The 20,611-nt window shown below is 47.7% G+C and overlaps 1 protein-coding gene across 4 annotated transcripts in view; it reads left to right on the forward strand.

Annotated features, from left to right (window-relative positions):
- The window catches only part of RBM19 (RNA binding motif protein 19), a 234,456-nt gene that overhangs the window by 32,980 nt on the left and 180,865 nt on the right, over window positions 1–20,611 (forward strand). For all 4 annotated transcript variants that reach the window (XM_072600362.1, XM_072600361.1, XM_072600364.1 and 1 more), the window contains exons 17-20: window positions 9,715–9,884; window positions 14,855–14,915; window positions 19,237–19,316; window positions 20,553–20,608. In XM_072600362.1, coding sequence (XP_072456463.1) covers window positions 9,715–9,884; window positions 14,855–14,915; window positions 19,237–19,316; window positions 20,553–20,608 — 367 coding nt within the window. The remainder of the gene's footprint in view (window positions 1–9,714; window positions 9,885–14,854; window positions 14,916–19,236; window positions 19,317–20,552; window positions 20,609–20,611) is intronic.

The raw sequence follows: 20,611 nt of genomic DNA on the forward strand, positions 1-20,611 counted from the left end.
TCTACTTTCCTCAAAAAGAATCATTTGGATTAGATGACCTCTAAGATCATTCACAGCTTTAAATAAAGGAACATATAACTAAAAAGTCATCGTTTGGCATTGGGGACATTCATTCTGCTGACCCTGATATCCCACAGGCCTTTATTTTCTGGTTGAGGGAATGCCTTGCTCCAGAGCACAGTCAGTGCTCTCAAGGAACTTGCACGGTACGAGAAGGAGTAAGCCTACCCGGGGCTGAAAGTAGGCTTGGCTCATGATACTTGAGAGTCTGTAAGAATGTGTGAGAGGATGTTGGATTCTCTCATCCTACAGGGACTGTCAGAGTCAGAGCTGGCTGGTCTTGGGATACAGGTGCCAGTAACTTCAGGCTTAGAACCTAAGAATGTTGAACCCTGCTCCCAGAATAGAAGGTAGCACTCAGGACTTGGAGGGTCCAGTGAAGAATTCAAATGAGGTCCCCATCTCTGATAATGCAGCAATAACAACCACAAATCAGAGTGGAAAAGACAGAGGAAAGGCAGGACTGATACATCACTCATCCTAGCTGTGCTCCTGTGTATGTATGTATGCCTGTGTGTGTGTGTGTGCCTGTGTGTGTGTATCTGTATATGTGCATGTATGTATGCCTGTGTGTGCCTGTGTGTGTTATGTGTGTGTGTCTGTATATGTGCATGTATGTATGCTTGTGTGTGCCTCTGTGTATGTATGTGTGCCTGTGTGTGTGTTGTGCGTACGTGTGTGTGTGTGTTTGTGTGTATGTGTTTTCCATTCCATAAGCCTCATTGAGGGGCTGAGTGCGAGCGGAGCAGCAGTTACTTGAACAATGGGATGGAAGGCAGCGGGGATGGGGGTTGGGGGGGCGGTGAGACCAGCTGATCTTGTGGATTGCGGGTCACAGAGCGGTGTGTGTGTGTGTTAATTTCAAGGCCCAGTGCATCCCTTGTGCGGGTGAATTCCCACAGCTCAGATCTCAAGGACACGGCCTTTCTTCTACATATATAGTCTTCTCCCCCTTGGCCCCTCCACTTTCTGCCTTTCCTCCCCTACCCTGGGGCTTTTTATTATCTCCTCTGGCCCATGAGGGTCCTGACATAGTGATTCCACAAGGAAGGGTGAAGGCCAGGGAAGTTTTGTCCCCATCCCCTCGGCCAGATTTTCCCAGAAGCCCAAAGGAGTGTATTTTGATGGGGGAGTGGGCGTATGCAGGATTTTTTTTTTTTTAATTATTTTTTTTCCCTCCCCTGAAAAGCTCTACTGTTGTGTGCATCAGTCCTGGGGGAGGGGGCAGCTTGTTTTATCTCCCCATAACCGAGACCCTCACCTCCAGATAAAGGGCTCAGAGTTGGGGGAGGTCGCGGAAAGCTGCTTGCAACTGATAACAGTCTTTTCTGTCAGCCCTGGGCACAGAGTGCCGGGGAGGCGGCAGTAAATTCCTCAGTCTGATTACAATACCACCCCATGTGGCTGTGCGTGACCGCATTTCATTGTGCTAACTACAGATGGAGGCATATTTTCCAGGGTCTCCCAAATGTCCCCCTCCCCTGTCTTTCACATGCACACACACACACACACACACACACACACACACACACACACACACACATACACACATACACACACACACACACACACACACACGCCCTATAAATCTTCCTCCTGCCTGGTTTCCTCTTTCTGGTGGATGATGAATTTTCTGGCAATATGTTTGCTGTTTAAGAACTTAAAAACAATTTTTTCCCTTTTATCTTACCCAAACTGCCCCTGCCCTCTTCTCCCTCTCCTCCCCTACTTTGGCCAGGAGCAGGCGACTTTGAAAACTGTCTTCCTCTGCATTCTCCTGGCTTTCCCAGTCTCCATCCAGTCCCAGATGTGAGGCAGTTAGAGCAGTGGTAGAATTCTGAGGTGCAGCAATAGAGGAGACTTAGGACCATAGATCTAGAGCTGGGGTCATCTTAGACATCATCTGGTCTAAGTTTCTCCTTTTACAGATTAGGGAAGTGAAGAGACTTGGCCAGGGTCTCACAGCTGGTAGATCATAAAGTCAGGATTCGAACCCAGGTCCTTTGATATCTCTTCCCACTGCCCCACACTGTCTCTGCATCCTTCTTGCATATTTCCCTCCAGTGCCTCTTTTCCATTAGTCCTATTCCATCCCATTATTCTTTCTCTTTCTCTCATGGAAGGAGCCAGGCTTGATAATGGCTGACCAGGAATGCTTCCTGTTTCTGCTAAGTCAAGCCTTTGCTGCTTCCTCTAGCCAGTTCTGGTGGACATTTTAACAAAAGCAAGTCAGCACATCCCAGAGTTATTAGGCACCTTCCACATCATGGGGTCAGACATTCCTGGAGAGGGAGGGGACTTGAGGGCCTGCCTGAGCAGGCCGTGGTCTTCTGGCCTCTACCAGAAGACCTCTAGTGTGGGGGAGCTCACTGCTTCAGGTCCTTGATGAAGTCATCGTTTGGCGTTGGGGACATTCATTCTGCTGACCACGATATCCCACAGGCCTTTATTTTCTGGTTGAGGGAACGCCTTGCTCCAGGCCACACAGGTGGCAAGGAGCATAGCTCCAATGTGAAGTCTCTTACACATGGGACTCCACGCTCCCACAGGGCAGAGAGGAGTTTGGATTCCTGGCCATGTTGCGGACAGGCTGTATTTCTGATTTGTGTTAATTGTATTCTAGAGGCATATGATGCCTCTGTTTGAAAACGTAGATGTCCCACTGAGCCCAGTGTGAGGAAGCGGTTCTCTTGGGGGCAGAACAAGTCAGGACAGCACCTGCTTGGGAAAGCCCTGACATGTTAGTACTTGGGTGAACCTGGAACAGGACAGGAATCCTTCAGCCAATGTGCTTGTTTGGTCTGCTGCTTGGAGCCCTTGTTTTCCTACTTTTAGAGGCTTCTTCATCTACTTCCTGGGCTCCTAAATCTAGACCCAGAAGAGACCTCAGAGGCCATGTAGCCCAACCACCCTCCCATTTTACAGATGAGGAAACTGAGGCCCAGCAGGAAGAAAAAGTAACTTGCTCAAGGTCACATACACTGTCTTCCTCTTCAGTCTTAGAACAAGTGGCCATCGTTTGGTGGTGGGGCTTGTTTGTGAGGTTTAGCCTTAGTCTTTGTGGGGTGTGGCCATGAAGATAAATGATCCTTCCCCCTCTTTTACTCAGTGATTTTTCTATTTTGAAATCTCTCTCTGGGCCCTTGGTGGGTCTGACTTGCAGATGTGAATGAGCCCCTAGTTCACTGGTCCTTGAAGTTTGTCACTGGGCCATCTTGAGACCCTGGAGGTCAGGGGCTGCCACTCCCATGCAGAGACATGGCTGGTGTGGAAGGTGGGGAGGTGACCTTGGGCTCACTGAGGCTTGGCACACCAGAACACTTCCCTTCTGCCAGACTCTGGAAGGGCCTAATTCAGCTATGAAGGTTTGGAGTGTGGGGTCCTAGTCACAGACTGTGTGACTGCCACATTCTGATGTAATCATCTTAAGTCTGGCCATCAAGTAATGGACATTTTTGCTCACGGAACCCCAAGAAAGATGGTTCCTGAGGCATGAAAGGCTTACACCTTGGGGAGAAATTGGTGACACCGATGATATCATGAATCTTTAAAGAATTATAGACAGCATGCTGTAGAGACTGAAGAGGCAGACCTGGGGTCAGGAAGGCTTGGGCTTTTTTCTATCCCACTTCAAACACACACTAGCTCTATGGGCAGGACGCTTAACCTCTGGGAACCTCTGTTTCCTCATCCATAAAATAAGAATGATAAACATGTATTAGTTAGCTATTATGTACCAGGCACTAGAGAAATAGAGACAGAAATGAAACAGTTCTGTCCAGAAAGTCATGGGGACAGCCTTCGTTCCTAAGTCAAGAGAAGTCCAGAGGTGAGGACAGAGAACTTTCCAGGGAGGAAAGTCCCTTTAGCAGTACTGTTTGACACCTTCTTTGCAACTTACCCAGAGCATTCTCATTCCGTGACTTGCCAGGATGGATTAGGGGCAGGGCTTGAACCCAGGATGGATTAGGGGCAGGGCTTGAACCCAGGACCGCCCAGCTCTCCTGCCATTGGGCCAGGCTGATTCCTCACAGAAGAGAGTTGTTACTGTTCAGATGTTCAGTCATATCCAGCTCCTCATGAACCCACGGATCGTGCTGTCCATGGAGTTTTCTTAACAAAGGGGCTAGAGTGGTTGGCCATCGCCTTCTCCCATACGGGAGAATATATGGGGTAAATTCGTAGTGAAAGTAGCCAGGAGGATGAGGTGCAGCCTCATGTAGAGGGCTATACAAGCTGAACCTTGAAGACAAATAGCTCTTCCAAGGCAGAAGCGAGGAGGGCATGTATCCTAGGCACAGCGGGGGGATTGACCTGTACAAGGACATAGATCCAACGGGAATGTGGAATAGCCTATTTGTCTGAATTCCTGAAGGGGTGTAGGGTGTCCTAAGCCTGGAAGGATAGACTGGGGACAGAGCACCAAGGGGCCATGCCCAACAGATCTCAGAGTCAGTAGGGATCCCTTGCAGTTGATGGAACAGGGAAGTGACATGGGCTAGACTGTACTTAGGGGAAAGCCCCTTGGCAGCTATTATGGAGGATGAATTGCAGTGGAGAGAGTAAATGGTAGGACGTAGAGGCAGGGAGTCCAGTTTGGAGGCTGTCACCATCGTCCAGGAGAGAATTGATGAGGGCCTGAGCCAGGGACCAGTAATTCATTGGATCCTAATACTAATCCTGCAAGGCAAAGATTACATCTAACCTTTCATTACGTTGTCTCCTGCCTCAGTATCCCTTTCTTCCCCCACGGCTGTTATTCTTCCATCTGATTTCATTTCTGCCCCTTTGCTGCTTTGGGTAGCTGCTGTTTTAAAATCATTTAAACAGTAATGAATTTTCTTTCCTTTTTTCTGTATTTGGATTCCTACTACAAATGGCTTTGGTGGAGAGCCCCTTGTGGGACAAACTGTATGTGGGGCATTTGAAGGAGGGGGCAGGGAGAGACACTTTTATGGGGAAAATGCAGATTTTCTCTTTTTCCCCCCTGCGTATGTCTGTGTGTGTGCGCGTGTTCACCTTTGAGGCAGAGAGATGGAAGACTGTGTGTTCAACTGATATTAAAGAGACGGCATTATCACTGTTGCAGTTTCCATTAAAGGATAAAAGGGCTGTTTCATGACTAAGCCCTTGAAGATTAATTAGGACTTGAATGTATTAGGATTCTTTTTAGAGGACTGATGGGGGTGGAGGGTGCTCTGCAAGAGAGAATGCAGTTGACTTGAACCCCCCAAGAAGCTCCCTTCGCTCCTACAGAGGTTTGAAATGTCATTCACAAAGGTGTATGCAGGAGGCAGAAGTCTTCTCTATCGGCTCTGGGGATTGGATTGCCTGGTGTTCCCCAAGGGTTAAGCTGGAGTAGCCATGGGTAGTGTTGGAAGGGGATGGGGAAAGTCCAGCAGCTGTCCTTCAGCTCAATCTTGCTGGGCCTGGCCACTAACGGTTTCCACTGAGCTATGGCCAGTTAGACTCTTCAGGGGAAGAAACACGCAAAGCTGCCCAGGCACATTCCCACAACATCTCTGACTTGCTAACTGCTCTGAACAGTGTTTTTGGTACTTGCTAGGCCCTCCCTGCCCCCAGAGGGGTGTCCTTGCAGGTGTAACCCAGGTGGAAGAGGAACTGAGTCTCCTTGGGAAGGTTCATGGCAAAGAACAAGGGAGGTTAGTGTAGCATAAGCAAACGTTGTGACCACCTGGATTCTCGACCTGTTAATGTAGTTGCTCTTTAACCCTTTGTCCTTTTGTTATATATGTTAGACACACAGAGATTACTGACTCCAAGGAGTCAAGAGGATTTGGTTTTCTGTCACTGACTCTTTGGGTGATGCATTAACTCCAGCAGCATCAAGTACAAAAGCTTTGGTCATCGCCTGGCCCCCTCCTCCCTTTGCACTGTCCATGATGTCCTCTGGGTTCTGTGCCACTGCTCCCGGCTCTTCTTCTAACAGGGCTCTCCGTGTCTTGGCTCTGGGCATTTCCTTGGGCTGTCCCCCATGCCTGGACTGCTTGCTCTTCATCCTGGCTTCCTTCAAGTCCCAGCTAAAGTCCTGCCTTGTGTGGGAAGTCTCTTTGCCTTCTCTCATTGACTTGCTCTGATTTATCCCATGTATATCTTACCCACACATAGTTGTTTCCATGGTGTCTTCCCCATTGGACTGTGAGCTCCTTGGGAGCAGGGACTGGTTTGGGGTGTTTCTTTGTATACCCAGCACTTAGCATAATTCTTGGCATATAGTTGGCTCTTTGACTTGACCTGGGATAATTCACCCCACTGAGTCTCCATTTTCTTATCTACACAATGAAGTAGTTAGACTTTTATTGTTGTCCTTAAGCCGTGTCCTCTCTTCGTGACTCCATTTGAGGTTTTCTTTGCAAAAATATTGGAGTTGTTTGCCATTTTCTTCTCTAGCTTATTTTACAGATGAGGAAGCTAAGGTAGATAGGGTTAAGTGACTTGCCTAAGGTTACATGGCTAGTAAGTATAATTCATCTACATGATCTCTCAAGGCCCCTCTCAGCCCTGACATTCCCTGTTCTAAGGGCCCTGTGGGTTCTGACATTCTCTATTCTAAGACCTCTCCCAACTCCAACATTCCCTATTCTAAGGGCCCTCTCATCTCTGACGTTCCCTGTTCTAAGGGCCCTCTCAGCTTTGACATTCTGTTCTTAGGATTCTTCTAGGCATAGAGTGAAAGTGTCTTTAAGCTTAGGGTTCCAGGCTTAGCCCTGTTCTTAATTAACCCGAGGGACCTAAATGCTTGCTGTCAGCCTAGGAACCCTGATCCCTCATGGAATCACGATCACCTGCTTGCAGTAGGAGAAGTCCAGTTACCTCTGGTCCTCATACTACTGTGTGGAGTGACTCTAGACCTGTCACTAGTAATTTATAATCTCATGGGCCTAGTGCAGATAATAACATGGCCAAACAAGACAGAAACATAAAACCAACATTTCAGTAAATCTGGTGTCCCCTCATTGTGGGCTTCCCTCTTTTGCTGCATCTCCCAGCCCATTCCCCTTTTCTCAGCCTAGGGCAATGCCTCCACAGATCTCTGTCTCCTGCTGGAGGCCTCTTGAGGTTTTCAGCAAACCATTAGGGACCCCTGGACTTCCAGTCTATTAACCCTCACCCTCACCCTCACAACATCACCCACCCACCTACCTACTTTTTTATTGTGCAATTTACTCAGCTATATCCCTTCCTTACTTCTCATGGTGCGATCTTCATTAAAAATGTGGGGCAGCCTAGTGTTGCCCACCACGGCCTTCTCTGTGGCCTCTTGGGTCTCCAGGCAGCTTCTGTTCCTCACAGAATTTGGCGTTTCTGCCTTTTGGAACAATGCAGCATCCTCAGGGGAACATATGTGTTGAAAAGATGGGACAACACATGGACATAACTATACAATGTACAGATAAGGGATGATTATGTCCTGGAGTTCACTGGGCAGAGAAGAAAGGTCAAGATGCATTCAGACCAGAGACCAAAGAGAACATCCAAAGTGTCTGTTGTTCAGAGCAGGGCTGAGGAACCTGTGGCCTTCTAAATTTTTAAGTGTGGCCTTTTGACTCCAAATTTTATTTGTTCTGTAGCAGTTGGATTCAGGCCAAAGGCTGTGCAAAAGGATTTATTCTGTAAAATTTGGACTTGGTCAAAAGGCTTCAGGATCCTTAGGAATTTAGAAGGCTGCAGGTTTGCTACCCCTGACCTAGAGTTATTTGAGAGAAGAAGTTTTGACATGGGCTTTGGAGAAGGTTCAAGGGGAGGAATGTAGTAAATTTGTGAGAGAGTTAACTTGTCATCTCTGGGCCATGGCCCCACTGAGCTGATTCATCTGATGTCAGATACAGCACTGAAGTGTCCAGGATCCGCTTTTCTTGAGTTGGGGGATTCTTATGGAGAAGGAACGAACAGAGGCAGATAGACCATGGTCACTGGGATGTGGGGGACTCCTCTCATGCCACAATGACTGGTGATCACTTGTCTATATATGCGATAGAAAGGATCCCTTTTGGACATTAGTAGGACTCCGTGGCTGCTGAGTGAGGTCAGCAGTTCATTGTGTCCCCACACTTCCCTGAGCAGAACTGAGGGGTGCCTCCAACAGTCCATGTGCACAGGGACCCTAAATTTTTTTTTTCATACTGAACTTAAACACCAAATAAAATTTGAATTTTCATATACATAAAAGAACAGAGAGAATTGTACAGGTGATTGCTGGTCTCTAGTATATTCATCTTATTTTTCTTTTTATATAGACAATAAGTTCAACCTGTAGCTTTCATAGCTGTCCCAGTTATCTCTGCTTCTTTCTGACCTTCCTTCTGCTGTTTTTTTTTAAAGATGTCTCCATTGTCTAACCTTTTTCTCCCTCTCTCTGTATCTCTCCTTGTCTCTCTCTGTCTGCCTCTCCTCCTTCTCTGTCTCTCTCCCTCGCACTCCTTTCTTCCCTCTGTCTCTGTCCCTTCCTTTCTGTTTTCTCTGTTCCTCCCTCCTTTTCTCTCTCTCTCTTTTCCCCTCCATCTCTGTCTCTTTCCTCTCCCCACCCTTCTTCCCTTTCACCCCCCTTTCTCTTCCTCCTTCTCTCTCTGTCCCTTCTCCTCTTTCCCTCTTTTTCTCTGTTCTCTCTCGATCTCTCCCTCCTTCTTTCTCTGTCTCTCCCACCTTCCTCTGTCTTTGTCTTTCTGTCTCCCTCTCTGTCTCTTTTTCCCTCCCTTCCCACCCTCTCTCCCATCTCTCTGTCTGTCTGTCACTCCCCCTTCTCTTCCTCCTTCTGTCTCTGTCCCTTCTCCTCTCTCTCTCTTTTTCTCTCTGCTTTCTCTCAGTCTCTCTTTTCTCTCCCCCCTCCATCTTTGTCTTTCTCTCTCCTCTATCTCTCTTTCCCTCTCTGCCCTTCCTCTTTTCTGTCTTTCTCTTCCTCTCCTTATTCTCCCATAATCCAATTGGAATAAAAAAGAAAAAATCCTTGTAACAAACATGCTTAGTCAGTATCTTGGTCTGCAGCTTGTGCCTGCCTCACCATGGTACTGTCCTTGGTCACTGCGTTGCTCAGTTTCTAAACCTGTCTTTGTCACTGTATCCCTTGCTCTTCTGGTTCTTCTCCCTTCCCTCTGCATCAGTTCCTTCAGGTCTTCCCAGGTTTCTCTGCAGTTTCCCCTTTTGTCTTTCTGCACATACCATGATTTGTTCAGCCTTTCCCCAGGATTTGGGTGCCCTCTATACCAGCACTGAAAGAGCTGCTATAAGTAGTCACCTTCCTGTGCATCCTTTTCCTCTGATGTCTTTGGGGATCACATTAAACCTTCAGGGGACATATTTCTGGTCAACCTCCTCTTCTTCCCATCCCCCACTTTTCCTTTTATCTCTTCAAAGTAGCTATAATTCTTCATTATCATCCCTTTGTCCTCAGCTTTTTGCTCCAGAGTCTGCCTTAGTCCCAGATAACTAGTAATCAATTCCTGGAACACAGCCATCTACCTCCCAAGGAAGGGTTGAGAGTGAATTGGAGTGGGGGTAGTCATCAGAGCTTCCTGACTACGCATGTTAACAGGCATTCTGTCCTGGGGTCGCAGGCTTGCCTCAATCCCTGTTACCGTTCATCCACGTTAATTCCTTGACCCCCATAACCCTGATCTCATTTTGTTTGGGGCTCAGGGCCTGAGGGTGAAGATACAGAAAATACCCCAGAGAAAAAAGCAGCAGCCCCAGAAGGAAAATCAGACGAGGAAGAGGATGATGAAGATGAAGAAGACGAGAGTCTTCCTGGGTGTACTTTGTTCATCAAAAACCTCAATTTCTCTACAACAGAGGAGACGTTGAAAAAAGTGAGTGATTTGTTGGTGAAGAGGGAGAAAGTGGGGTTGAGAACGTCCATGACGGTCTCTTGGTGCTTCATGGGGTCATGAGTTCCCCATCACAGGAAGGATTAGAGCATCAGCTGACTGAGCACCTGTCAGGGATGTTGTCCAGAGGATCCCTAGAAAGTTGGGCTAGAGCTGAGGCATCCTACATTCAAGAACGCAGAGTTCTTGAGCTTTCCTTCCACTGACCCTGGAAAGGCTTCCCCTTGTCTCACAGCCAGTCCCTTCCATCCCATGGTGACACCTGCTGCTTAGCTCACTGCTCTGTTTCTGGATCGACTTTGGGGCTCATGGGAAAGATAGACCCAAGTCAGGCACTGCCCCATAAGAGAGGTGACATCCTTTCAGGGCTGAAGATCCTGTTTTCCTCAAGCCTTTCCTGGATGCCCACTCTGGTCAGAGGGCCTTAATGAGGGATTCGAATTTATTCTAATTCTGTAAGTTTCAATAATGTGCACTGTCAGTCCTTCAAGGAGCATTGATTAAGTGTATACTGTGTGCTCAGCTCTCATAGAAATAAAATGAAAGACCCTGTCGCCAAAGAGGCTAGTAGACACAGACCTGCCCATCTGCTGCAATAACAAGTAAACCACTTTGCAGACCTGATATGGATGCCTAAATGTTAGCTGTTACTATTACATTTGATAAAATACAAAACACATAAACTGTACATACTAGGGATCCTGGTGACTGGGGCAAGGGGAACCAGGACCAGCAAGGGCCTCCCCTAGAAAAGGTGTGTGTGTGTTCATCCTTTATTGCTGAAGAAGACCATGCCATCAATCAGAGAAATGATGACATGACTTGCATTTGACTTTGTTTTGAGTGAGGGAGGGCTGTGCAGGTCACCAGCCTCACTTCTCCTCCAGAGTCATCAGAATCCAGTGACCAGATATTCATCAGGATGACTGGAGATGACCCAGGATGAGGCAGTTGGGGTTAAGTGACTTGCCCAAGGTCACACAGCTAGTGTAACTCTTGAACTGATTGATGAATGAAGCCAGCCATTACAAGAGGCAGAGATAAGGAGGGAGAGCATTTCAGGCAAGATGGACAGCTGGGGCAAAGGTCTGGAGATGGGGCAGCCATTAGTCCGTCCGTCCCTCATCTCTGTGTCTGGATGTGTGAGGAAGAGCCATGATATGCAGGTTTGGCTCGACTGGAGAGCACATAGTGGAGCTGGGCCATGAGCGGCTTTGGTGCCAAAGTGCCAAACAGGGCAGTTTCCATTTGTTCTTCAAAGTTAGGGAGCCCCTGAAGTCTGAGATAGAGTAAGGACATGACCAGTCCTACTTTTTAGGAAAATCCCTGGGCAGGTTGTGGGGAGGGTGGATCAAGTGCAGTCCAGTTGGAGAGAAGCCATGTGTTTGAGAAATGACTGAGGAGTGAGTAGATATTGAGCCTTGCTCACTGAGGGGTTTATGCTGACAGGGAGACTTGTTGGGGTTCAGAAGGGGAGAGACCACCCTGAGCAGAAATCAGAGGAGGGGGCCTGAAGGGTACATATTGTTCAACTCCCAGGGATCATTGATTTAGAGCAGGAAAGGATCTTTGGGGCCATCAAGGCTGACCCTCTCATTTTACAGATAAGGAAATGAAGGCCCAGACCTCAGCACTGAGGTGGAATTTGAATCTGAGTGGTCCTGATTTGAATTCCAATGCCCCGTCCATTGTGTAGTGAGGATGCTATTGTTTGGGGGATGGGGCAATGACCTTACAATTGGAACATCCCAAGGGGAACGGGCCCCTTGGGAGGAGCTGGATGCCTCTCCTTGGGACCCCTCAGACTCCTTGTCCAGTCATTGTAGGCATTTTCTGGAGGTAACAGTGGCAGTAGGTGACCCCTGGGTCATCTTCAAACTCTGGTCCTTGAAACTGAGGCTGCTCGAGAGGGGAACGAGCTCCGCTCAAGATGTGCCTTCATAGGATGGCAAGAATTCCAGTAGGAGGAAAGGGGAGAATGTTCCAGGTGAAGGCAGCAGGGTGAGCTGTTGGAGAGCCAGGGGGTTGAGTTCTTTCCCATAGCCAGGATCTGCTTACTCTGGGCAAATGGAGCTCCTAGCCCTGCCTGCTGAACAAAGCTGAGACCCTGGGTAGTTGGGGGAACCTTGCAGCCAGGCCACCTTGAGCAGTTGGAACTCGCGGTATGGGAGAGCCTAAGGTCGTCCTGATGCCAAAGGCTTTTCTGTCTTTTATACCTCCTTGCAATCCACTCTTTGGCTGAGGTGCCTTCCCCGTCTATGTCATGTATGGCCACGTTAGCACTTCCTAGGTAACTTCCACCAAAGCCATGAGCCAGTGGCTCCTCACCTTCAGTTATGTCATGGGCCCCTCGGGCAGACAGGTGAAGAAACCCTCCTCAGGATTAGGTTTTAAATACGTAGAAAAAGATACACAGGATTATGAAGGAGACCAGTTTTTATAATGAAATACGGAGGGATTTGAGTAGTGTAGTGTGCCTGGAAACTGGAGGACCTGAGCTCAAATCCAGCCCCAGATACTTACTAGCCTTGGGACCCTGGGCAAGTCACTTCACTACTGGCTGCCTCAGTATCCTCTTCTGTCAAGTGGGAATAATAAGAGGACCTCCCTCTCAGGGTTTTCTGAGGATAAAAAGTTGCTGTGTATAACTTAAAGTTATACAAAAAGTGCTTTATATAACTTAAAGCATTCTATTCATGCTATTATCGGTATTTAAAAACAAATTAAGAACAAGGTAAGAATGCCTGATCTAGAAGGACCTTGGTCATCATGGGGTTGTAGAGGTAGAGGCCTCATAGTTGTTTTACAGGTGAGCAAACTAAGGCCTAGAGAGGTACCATACCTTAGAGGATCCCACATTTAAAGCTGGAATGGGTCTGAATGGGCCTCTAGTCTGATCCCCCTTGTCATCCCCCCAGTCCACTGGACCTTCCACCGAACTGCTTTGCTCCATCCACCCGCTTGGGGCAGCAGATGTATTTAAAAGCATGAATGTCTTGATGGAGCATGGAGATGGTGGCCACTTGGCTCAGGACTTGCTCAGGCTCACCCGATGATTGGCAGCACCAAACCCCAGGCCTCCCAGCCAGCGCAGGCTACATTACCTCCCTTTGTCAAGATTCAGTGCTCCTAAGACCCTCCTTAAAAGCTGATAAAAGCCCCTTTTTGTTGTTCACTTGTGTCCCGCTCTTCTTGGTGACCTCATGGACCATTCTGTCTGTGGGGTGTTCTTGGCAAAGATAGTAGAGTGGTTTGCCATCTCCTTCTGCAGTGGATTAAGGCAAACACAGTTGAGTGACTTGCCCTAGGTTATCATTGTTCAGTCATGTCTGACCCTAGATGGTGAGTGTCTGAGGCTGAATTTGAACTGACTCCAAGCCCCACACTCTATCCATTGAGCCACCAAGCTACACAATAATTTTTGTTAAAGTTCGGCCATTTCAGTCATGTCTGTTTCTCTGTGATCCCATTTGGGGTTTTCTTGGCAAAGATACTGGAGTGGTTCGCCATTTTCTCCTCCCACTCATTTTACAGATGAGGAAACTGAGGCAGGCAGAGGTGAAGTGACTTGCCCAAGGTCACACAGCTAGTAAACGCCTGAGGCTGAATTTGAACTCAGGCCTTCCTGGCTCCAGTTCCTGTGCTCTATCCAGTGAGCCATCCAGCTGCCCCTATTTAAAAAAAGAAAAAGGGGAAAAAAAGGTAAAAGGCCCCTTTACCCCCAAGTTGTCTTTCCTGTGCTGCTACCCTGGGCAAAGTACTTAGTCTGCCTTTGTCCCATTTTGTTCATTCTCAGAATAAGAAGAGGCCTCTCTAAGGGATAGTCTCAAGATTTGGGGGTAGAATTGTTTACACAGAGTGGGATTTGGGTTAGGGGACATGTTCCTAATTCTCGTCCTAGTACCAGCTTCTCCCTCCACCCTCCTTCCACACCTCCCCCTTCCTTGGTGGTACTCTGTGACTCATCATACACCCATCAATCATGTGTTTATTGAGCCAGGCACTGTGCTAGGCCCTGGGGATGTGAGGCAGCTAGCAGCTTCAGAGTACGCAGATCACTTGGCCGGGAGTCAAGGAGACCTGGGTTTAAATCCATCTCCAAACATTTACTAGTTGTGTGACCTTGGGTAAGTTACTTAACCTCTGCCTTCTTGGTTTTCTCATCTGTAAAATGAGAATAATAACAGCACCTGACTTGTAGGTTTGTTGCAAGAATCCAGGCAGGTGATGCACACTTGTAATCTTTAAAGCACTTTATAAATGATTCTTCTCCTCCTCCTCCTCCTCATTGTTGTGCAAAAGCTCTGAAGGAGAGCGTGAAATCCTTACCATCCCCATTGGCTGGTGAGGAGCTTTTCTCCTGCTCCTCATCTTAGTCCTCTCTGGACCTTGAGCATCCTCTGTTTCAGGTTGGAAGGTGCCCTGGGAAGACCCTGTTTCAGATCCCAGCTCTGTCGATCATTGTACTTAGGTAACCTTGGACAAGTCACTGGAACTCTTTGGGCTTCAGTTTCCTTCTTTGGAAATGAAGATGTGGAACTAGGTCATCCTTACGTTCCCTTCCGGCTCAGTTGATATTCTAAGGTTTTCTCAGTTCTGATATTCTGTGTTCTCACAGCCCTCCCAGCTCTGACATTGTATATCTTAAAGTATTCATTTCCCTCAACCTGACATTTTATGTTTCAAGTCACTTCTTCCAGTTCTGATGCCTTCTGTTCTAAGGCCCCTCCCAGCCCTGACATCCCACATTCTAAGGCCCCTCCCAGCTTTGGCTTTATGTTACCTTGCCATGTTCCCCTTTTCTTCTCTTTTGACGTGTAATGATTCATACACCAATAAGATGTATAAGATTTATTCTTAGTCCCTACCAAGGTAGAGAATCATTTGCAGGACAAACAATTTCAAAGGGGCCGCTTTGGGTCTGATATAACTTAAAACTCTCTCTTCCTTAGGTTTTCTCCAAAGTCGGAACAGTGAAGAGCTGTACTATTTCCAAGAAAAAGAACAAAGCAGGTAAACTCTGAATTAGAAATCAATTAATTGGGTTCCTGGGATAAGACCCTATGTGCCTTGGGTAATAAGAATGGAGAGTGGCAGGGAGCAGAAAAGAGAGGAATGATGTCCTCCAGGGCTCTCTTGGTCCCTTATAAAGGGTATTTTCCTTGGCTGAAACCTTCAAAGCCCAGCTCCAGTAGCACTTTCCCCAGTATCACCTTCCCATATCCTTTGCTCATTGTCCCGGACAGTAGTGATCTTGCCTCAGACTTGGGTGAGCTCATCCACTTGTATGAAGGCTTTGTGTTTCTCTGTCTCACCCCATCTTGCCCTGTCATCTGATGACAATAATTCATTGTAAGAATTGTACTTCTCATTTATGTTTCTCCATTCCCTTCATTTCCAAACCTGTTGCTTCTCCTTCCCCACCCAGCAAGCCAAGTTTTCTAAAAGAAAATGAAAAAGGATGCTAAGGAAGCAGTCCAGCAAAACTGCTCAACACAACAGCAGAGCCCAACAGTCTGTGCAGGGGCCCAGACCCCCAGTGTAAAGAGGGAGAGTCAGCACCCCACTTTGCAGAGAAGGAGAGGCAGATAGCAAGTGGTTGTTAAGTGCCTGCTGTGTGCCAGGCCCTGTACTAAGCACAAGGGATGTAAAGAAAGGCAAAAGTCCCTGCCTTCATGGACCACATGGTCTAATGATAGAGACACTGTGCCAGTAACATATGCATACTAACAAAATCTATGTGTGTATTTTTACCTAAATTGGAGAAAGATGGTCAACAGAAGGAAAATACTCACATTAGGGAAGACTGGGAAAGGCTTCCTTTAGAAGGTGGGGTTTTAGCTGAGACCAAAGGGTGGCAGAGATGAGGAAGAACAGCATTCCAGGTAGGGGTCCCAGCCAGGGAAAATGCCCGGAGTTGAGAGATGGCATCTTATATGAGGAACATCGAAGAGACTAGTGAGCTAGACCTCCAAATAGGAGGGTTTTGTTGATGGGGCTCAGGGGAAGAGAGGGACAGAATGGTATAGGAAGGTAGGAAAGGCCACCAGGTCTTGAAGGGCTTTGGATACCAAACCAACTATTTTTATGTTTGATCCTGCCAATGATAGGGAGTTTGGGGAGTTCCTTGAATAGAGGGTGTGACCTGCTCTTTAGGAAGATAAGTCTGACAGCTGAATAAAGGTTGACTCAGAGGGGCAAGGAGAGCACCAGGCCTTTGCAGAAGAGAGAAGATGAGGGCTCCTTTGAGAGACTTCACAAAGGTCAAATCCACAGGCCTTGGCAGTAGATTGGAGAGAGTATGAGGAGCTGAGGATGACATCTAGGTTTTCAGCCTGTGTGATTGGAGGATGGTGATGCCTTCCTCAGTAATAGGAAATTTAGGAAAGGGGAAGAATTTGGAGGAAAATATAATTTTTTTTTCTTTAGTTTTGAACATGCTCAGTTTAAGGTGTCTATGGTATATCCTGTTTGAAATGTCTAAAAGATTCAAGACTGGAGGTCAGCAGAGAGGTTGGGTCTGGCTAAGCAGATCTGAAAGCCATTCACTTAGAGATGCTGATTGAATCCCTGGGAACTGATGAGTTCACCAAGGGAAATAGTCTTAGCTCAGGACAGAGCCTTTGAGAAGCCCACAGATCATGAGTGTAGCCTAGATAAAGACTCATCCAAAGAGATGGAGAAGGTCAGAGGGTGAGAGGGGAGCCGGCGAGAGCATCGTCTAAACCTACGTAGAAAAGAGAGTGATCAAGTGTTCAAGGTTGCCTGAGAGGTCAAGGAGAAAGAGGACTGAGAAAATGGCGGCAGAAGATCTGGAGATTAAGACCATTGGTAACTGGGGAGAACAGTTTTGATTGGATGATGAAGTTGGAAGCCAGACTGTGGAGAAGGCGGAAGAGTTTGAGAAGAGAGGCTGTGGAGGCACTTAGAGTAGGTCACCTCCTCTAGGTGTTTCCTCATCCAGGGAAGGAAAGAGGTTTTTTGGAGGCAGTTGGGGTTAAGTGACTTGCCCAAGGTCACACAACTAGTAAGTGTCTGAGGACAGGTTTAAACTCAAATCCTCTTGACTCCAGGGCTGGCACTCTATCCACTGTGCCACTTGGCTGCCTCCTGCTTTTTATTTTTTAATTTTGATAACTTTATTTCCGTGTAATCCTGTGTATTTTATGTATTTTATAAACACCATTCCAAGCAAAGGTCCATAGGTATCACCCAACTAGCAAAGAAGTCCTTGCCACAGAACGCATGCTGGAACTGAAATGTAGCATTTACTTCAGTTATGAACATAAGACAAAAGGTAGGATGTGTAGGAGGCACCACAGGCTGCACCAAACTGCCCAAGGTGTCCATGACCCCCCAAAAGTGAAGAACCCCTGTACTGACCCCCTTTGTGTTTCTGTTCACTAAAAATAGACTGTCTTGAATTCAGTTAAATAAGCATTTATTAAGTGCCTACTGTGTTCTGGGGAAACAGACAAATATGAAATAGTCCCTGCCCTCAAGGAGCTTCCATTCCCTAGCTCCTCCCAGTTCCACAAAGACAGACAAGTAAATACAGGGTAATTGGAGGAGGGGGAGGAATGGGGGCAGGAAAGGCCCCACCCAGAGGTGGCCCTCGAGTTGCTCTCTGCTGGGAGCCTGGCATTTTGGGAAGCAGGATCGAGGAGGACCTTGGAAGTGCCGAGGCCCAGAACCTAACTGGGTAATGGCTGCTTTCATTTGGAGTTCGGGGAGGACCTATAGAAAGCCCAGTGTGATTCCAGGGGTGCATCATGGGGATTCTTTGGTTCTCCCATATAGGGGTGACTCCTTTTTGGTGTCCTTCCACTGAGGCCATGTTGTGTTGTGGAGTTAATTTCCATGTCTCTTGTCTTGTGATGAATGGTCATCTGGGCCTCTGGTGGCTGGTACACTCTCAGAACTTTTCCTGTCCTTGTTCTGACAGGCCAGGGCACCCAAGTGAGACACTAGCTGTGTGTGCCACGATGTTCAATTAAGCCACTGGGCTTAACAGTCATGCCCTCTAATTTAAGAAGCTGCTGGCCCAGTGCTACAGAGACAAAGCATTACAATGGGCCGGTCCTCCTGCAGCTTCCATTGGACTTGAGCAGGATGCAATCTGTTCATAGAGAAGCAGATAGATAAGGACTGTAGAGTTAGCAGCAAGGAGTTAGAGAAGATGGAGAGGAGCCCTGAGCATCAGGAAAAGAATTGGCCAGGGGTCCAATTAGGAGGAGCTGGCACCTAGAGCATGTGAGGGGGAGCAGCGTGTGGCAAGCCTGGAACAGGAGGCTGAGGCAGCCAATCCATCAGCGAGCATTTATTAAGCACCTCTTATTTTCTGAGCATCATCCTGCCCCCATGGAGTTGAGAGTCTACTACAGGAAAAGACAAATCCCCAGATAACTTTAATATGTTCCATGCATTAGACATGACTCCTCCAGCCTTTAAAGCTCTTCCCAGCCCAGCCCCTTCCTCTCTTTCCAGGCTTTACACATCACTCCCCTTCCTGAACTCTGGGATCCAGCTGGACTGCCCTTGTTTGCTGTTCCTCACACAAGAAGCTCCCCCTTCTCTCCCGTCTTTGTCCTGGCTGTCCCCATGCTTGATATCCTCTCTTTCCTCTCTTCTGCCCCTCAGAATCCCTGGCTTCCTTCTGTGGGAGGCCCCTCCTGATCTCTCCTGTTGTAGGTAGTGCCTTCCCCTTCACGGTGTGCCCTTCCATCTCCTCTGGGTATGTCTTACTGGTATCTTATGGCAGCTGCATCACCCATATCTGGCCTCAGACAGTGACCTCTGTCTGCCTCAGTTTATCCATTTGTAAAATGAGAAGCATAATAGCACTTACCTCCAAGGGGTTGTTGGGGGGATGAAACAGGAGAATATTTGTAAAACAGTTTGCAAACCTTGAAGAGCCAGATCAGTGCTAGCCCCTCTGAGTACTGATTTACATGCATGTTGTCTCTCCCCTTGAAACATGAGCTCCTTGAGAGGAGCATATGTTTTCCCCTTTTTTGGTATCCCCAGAACCCAGGACTGTGCCTAGTACACAGTAAGTGCTTAATAAATACTTGTTGATTGGCTCATTCTGGCACTGAGAGCTTGAGAGCCTTAAATGCAGGAATCTAATTTTTATCTTATGTGTTTGGGTTTTACTGGTGTCTTTTTCCTCTACTGGACTATAAGAGGGCAGATACCCTGTATTGGGGCTGCACCAGATGACTCCCAACAAAGAAGATGTTCTAGAGCAACAGTTATGTCTTCTGTTCCTGGTTCCTCCCTCTTGTTAGTATGGAATGGCCCCCTGAGTCTTAAATCTCCCTCTCTCTTCCAGGTGTTTTACTGTCCATGGGGTTTGGCTTTGTGGAGTATAGGAAGCCAGAGCAGGCCCAGAAAGCCCTCAAACAGCTCCAGGTAAAGGACCTTGTGCCTGGGGTGCACTTTCCTGCAGAGAATGGGGCTAGATGGTAGATGGCAGCATCCAATGTTGCCCACTAGCTTAGGGGAGGACACATGGACTTCTTGAAATGGAGTGGGAACTGTCAGGCCCATGATTCCAGCCCTTCCCCCAAGTAGGCCATCTCCAGGGGCAGCCCTGGGACTTGTCCAAGCCACAAGCCCTTGCTCCTATCTTTCCCTGTCTACTACCTCTCTGTCTTCTCAAGGTGTCGCAGAGAGAGCCCTTGACTTGAAGGCAGGAGGCTAAGGCTCCAATCCCTGATCACATACTTCCTGCTCTTGGGGCTTTCTTGTGGGACCTGGGATTATATTGGCACAGGATCCTCCCTGCTTTGCCACTTGGAGAGTTGCCTTGGGCGAGTTCATCACTCTCTGGAACATGGTTTCCTCCTTCATGAGCTAAGGGCCTTGAACATGGAGCGGTGGAAGCAACTTGATTTGGGAGCTGGAAGACCTGGGTTCGAATCATTGTAACAGCAGACATTTTTATAGCATTTTAAGATTTGCAAGGTCCTTTACATGTAATGCCTCATTTGATCCTCACAGTGACCCTGGAAGGTCAGTGCTCTTGTTATCCCCATTCTGTAGCTTAAGGGGCTGGAGTGTTCCCCCAGCTTGTGTTTCAGGGGGGACCTGAACCCAGGTCTCCTTGATGCCCAGCTCCAGTGCTCTATCCAGTACCAGCTCTGCTTTTTGCTGTATGTATGATCTGGGGCACACTGCTTCCTCTCTCTGAGTCAGTCTATAAAATGACCATGTTCCCTGAAGTTCCTTCAAGTACTTGATCCTTTCTGACTTCAAATGAGCAAGGGGGGCAAGAAGCTGCTTTATCATAAATATCCTCCCCTCTGCCATCTCCCATCTCCTCTTCTGCTTCTTCCCTCTCTCACACCAGGAACTGGGTGGCCAGGTGAGTGACAGAGGCAAGAGACAGAGAGGTTTTCATTTTCAAACCCTCCACCATGAGGCTGAGGGCAGGGATCCTTGGGACCGTCTCTCAAAACCAGCCCTTTGGGAGAAAAAGCAAATGTTCACTGAATACTCAAACTCCATCCCTGTGCTTGGGTAGTGAGCACTCCCTCAGTTTCTCCCCCCTTAATAAGCTTGGGCCATTCTGTGGTAGAGAGCAAGACTTGAGATGAGTGTTTCTAAGAGAAGAGAACACAAGAGTCATTGGATCTCCTTTCTCAGGGCTGCATGGTGAATGACCACAAGCTGGAAGTGAAGATTTCTGAGAGGGCCATCAAGTG

The sequence above is a fragment of the Notamacropus eugenii genome, chromosome 4 (genome assembly GCF_028372415.1).
Source record: "Notamacropus eugenii isolate mMacEug1 chromosome 4, mMacEug1.pri_v2, whole genome shotgun sequence".
NCBI classification, from domain to species: domain Eukaryota; kingdom Metazoa; phylum Chordata; class Mammalia; order Diprotodontia; family Macropodidae; genus Notamacropus; species Notamacropus eugenii.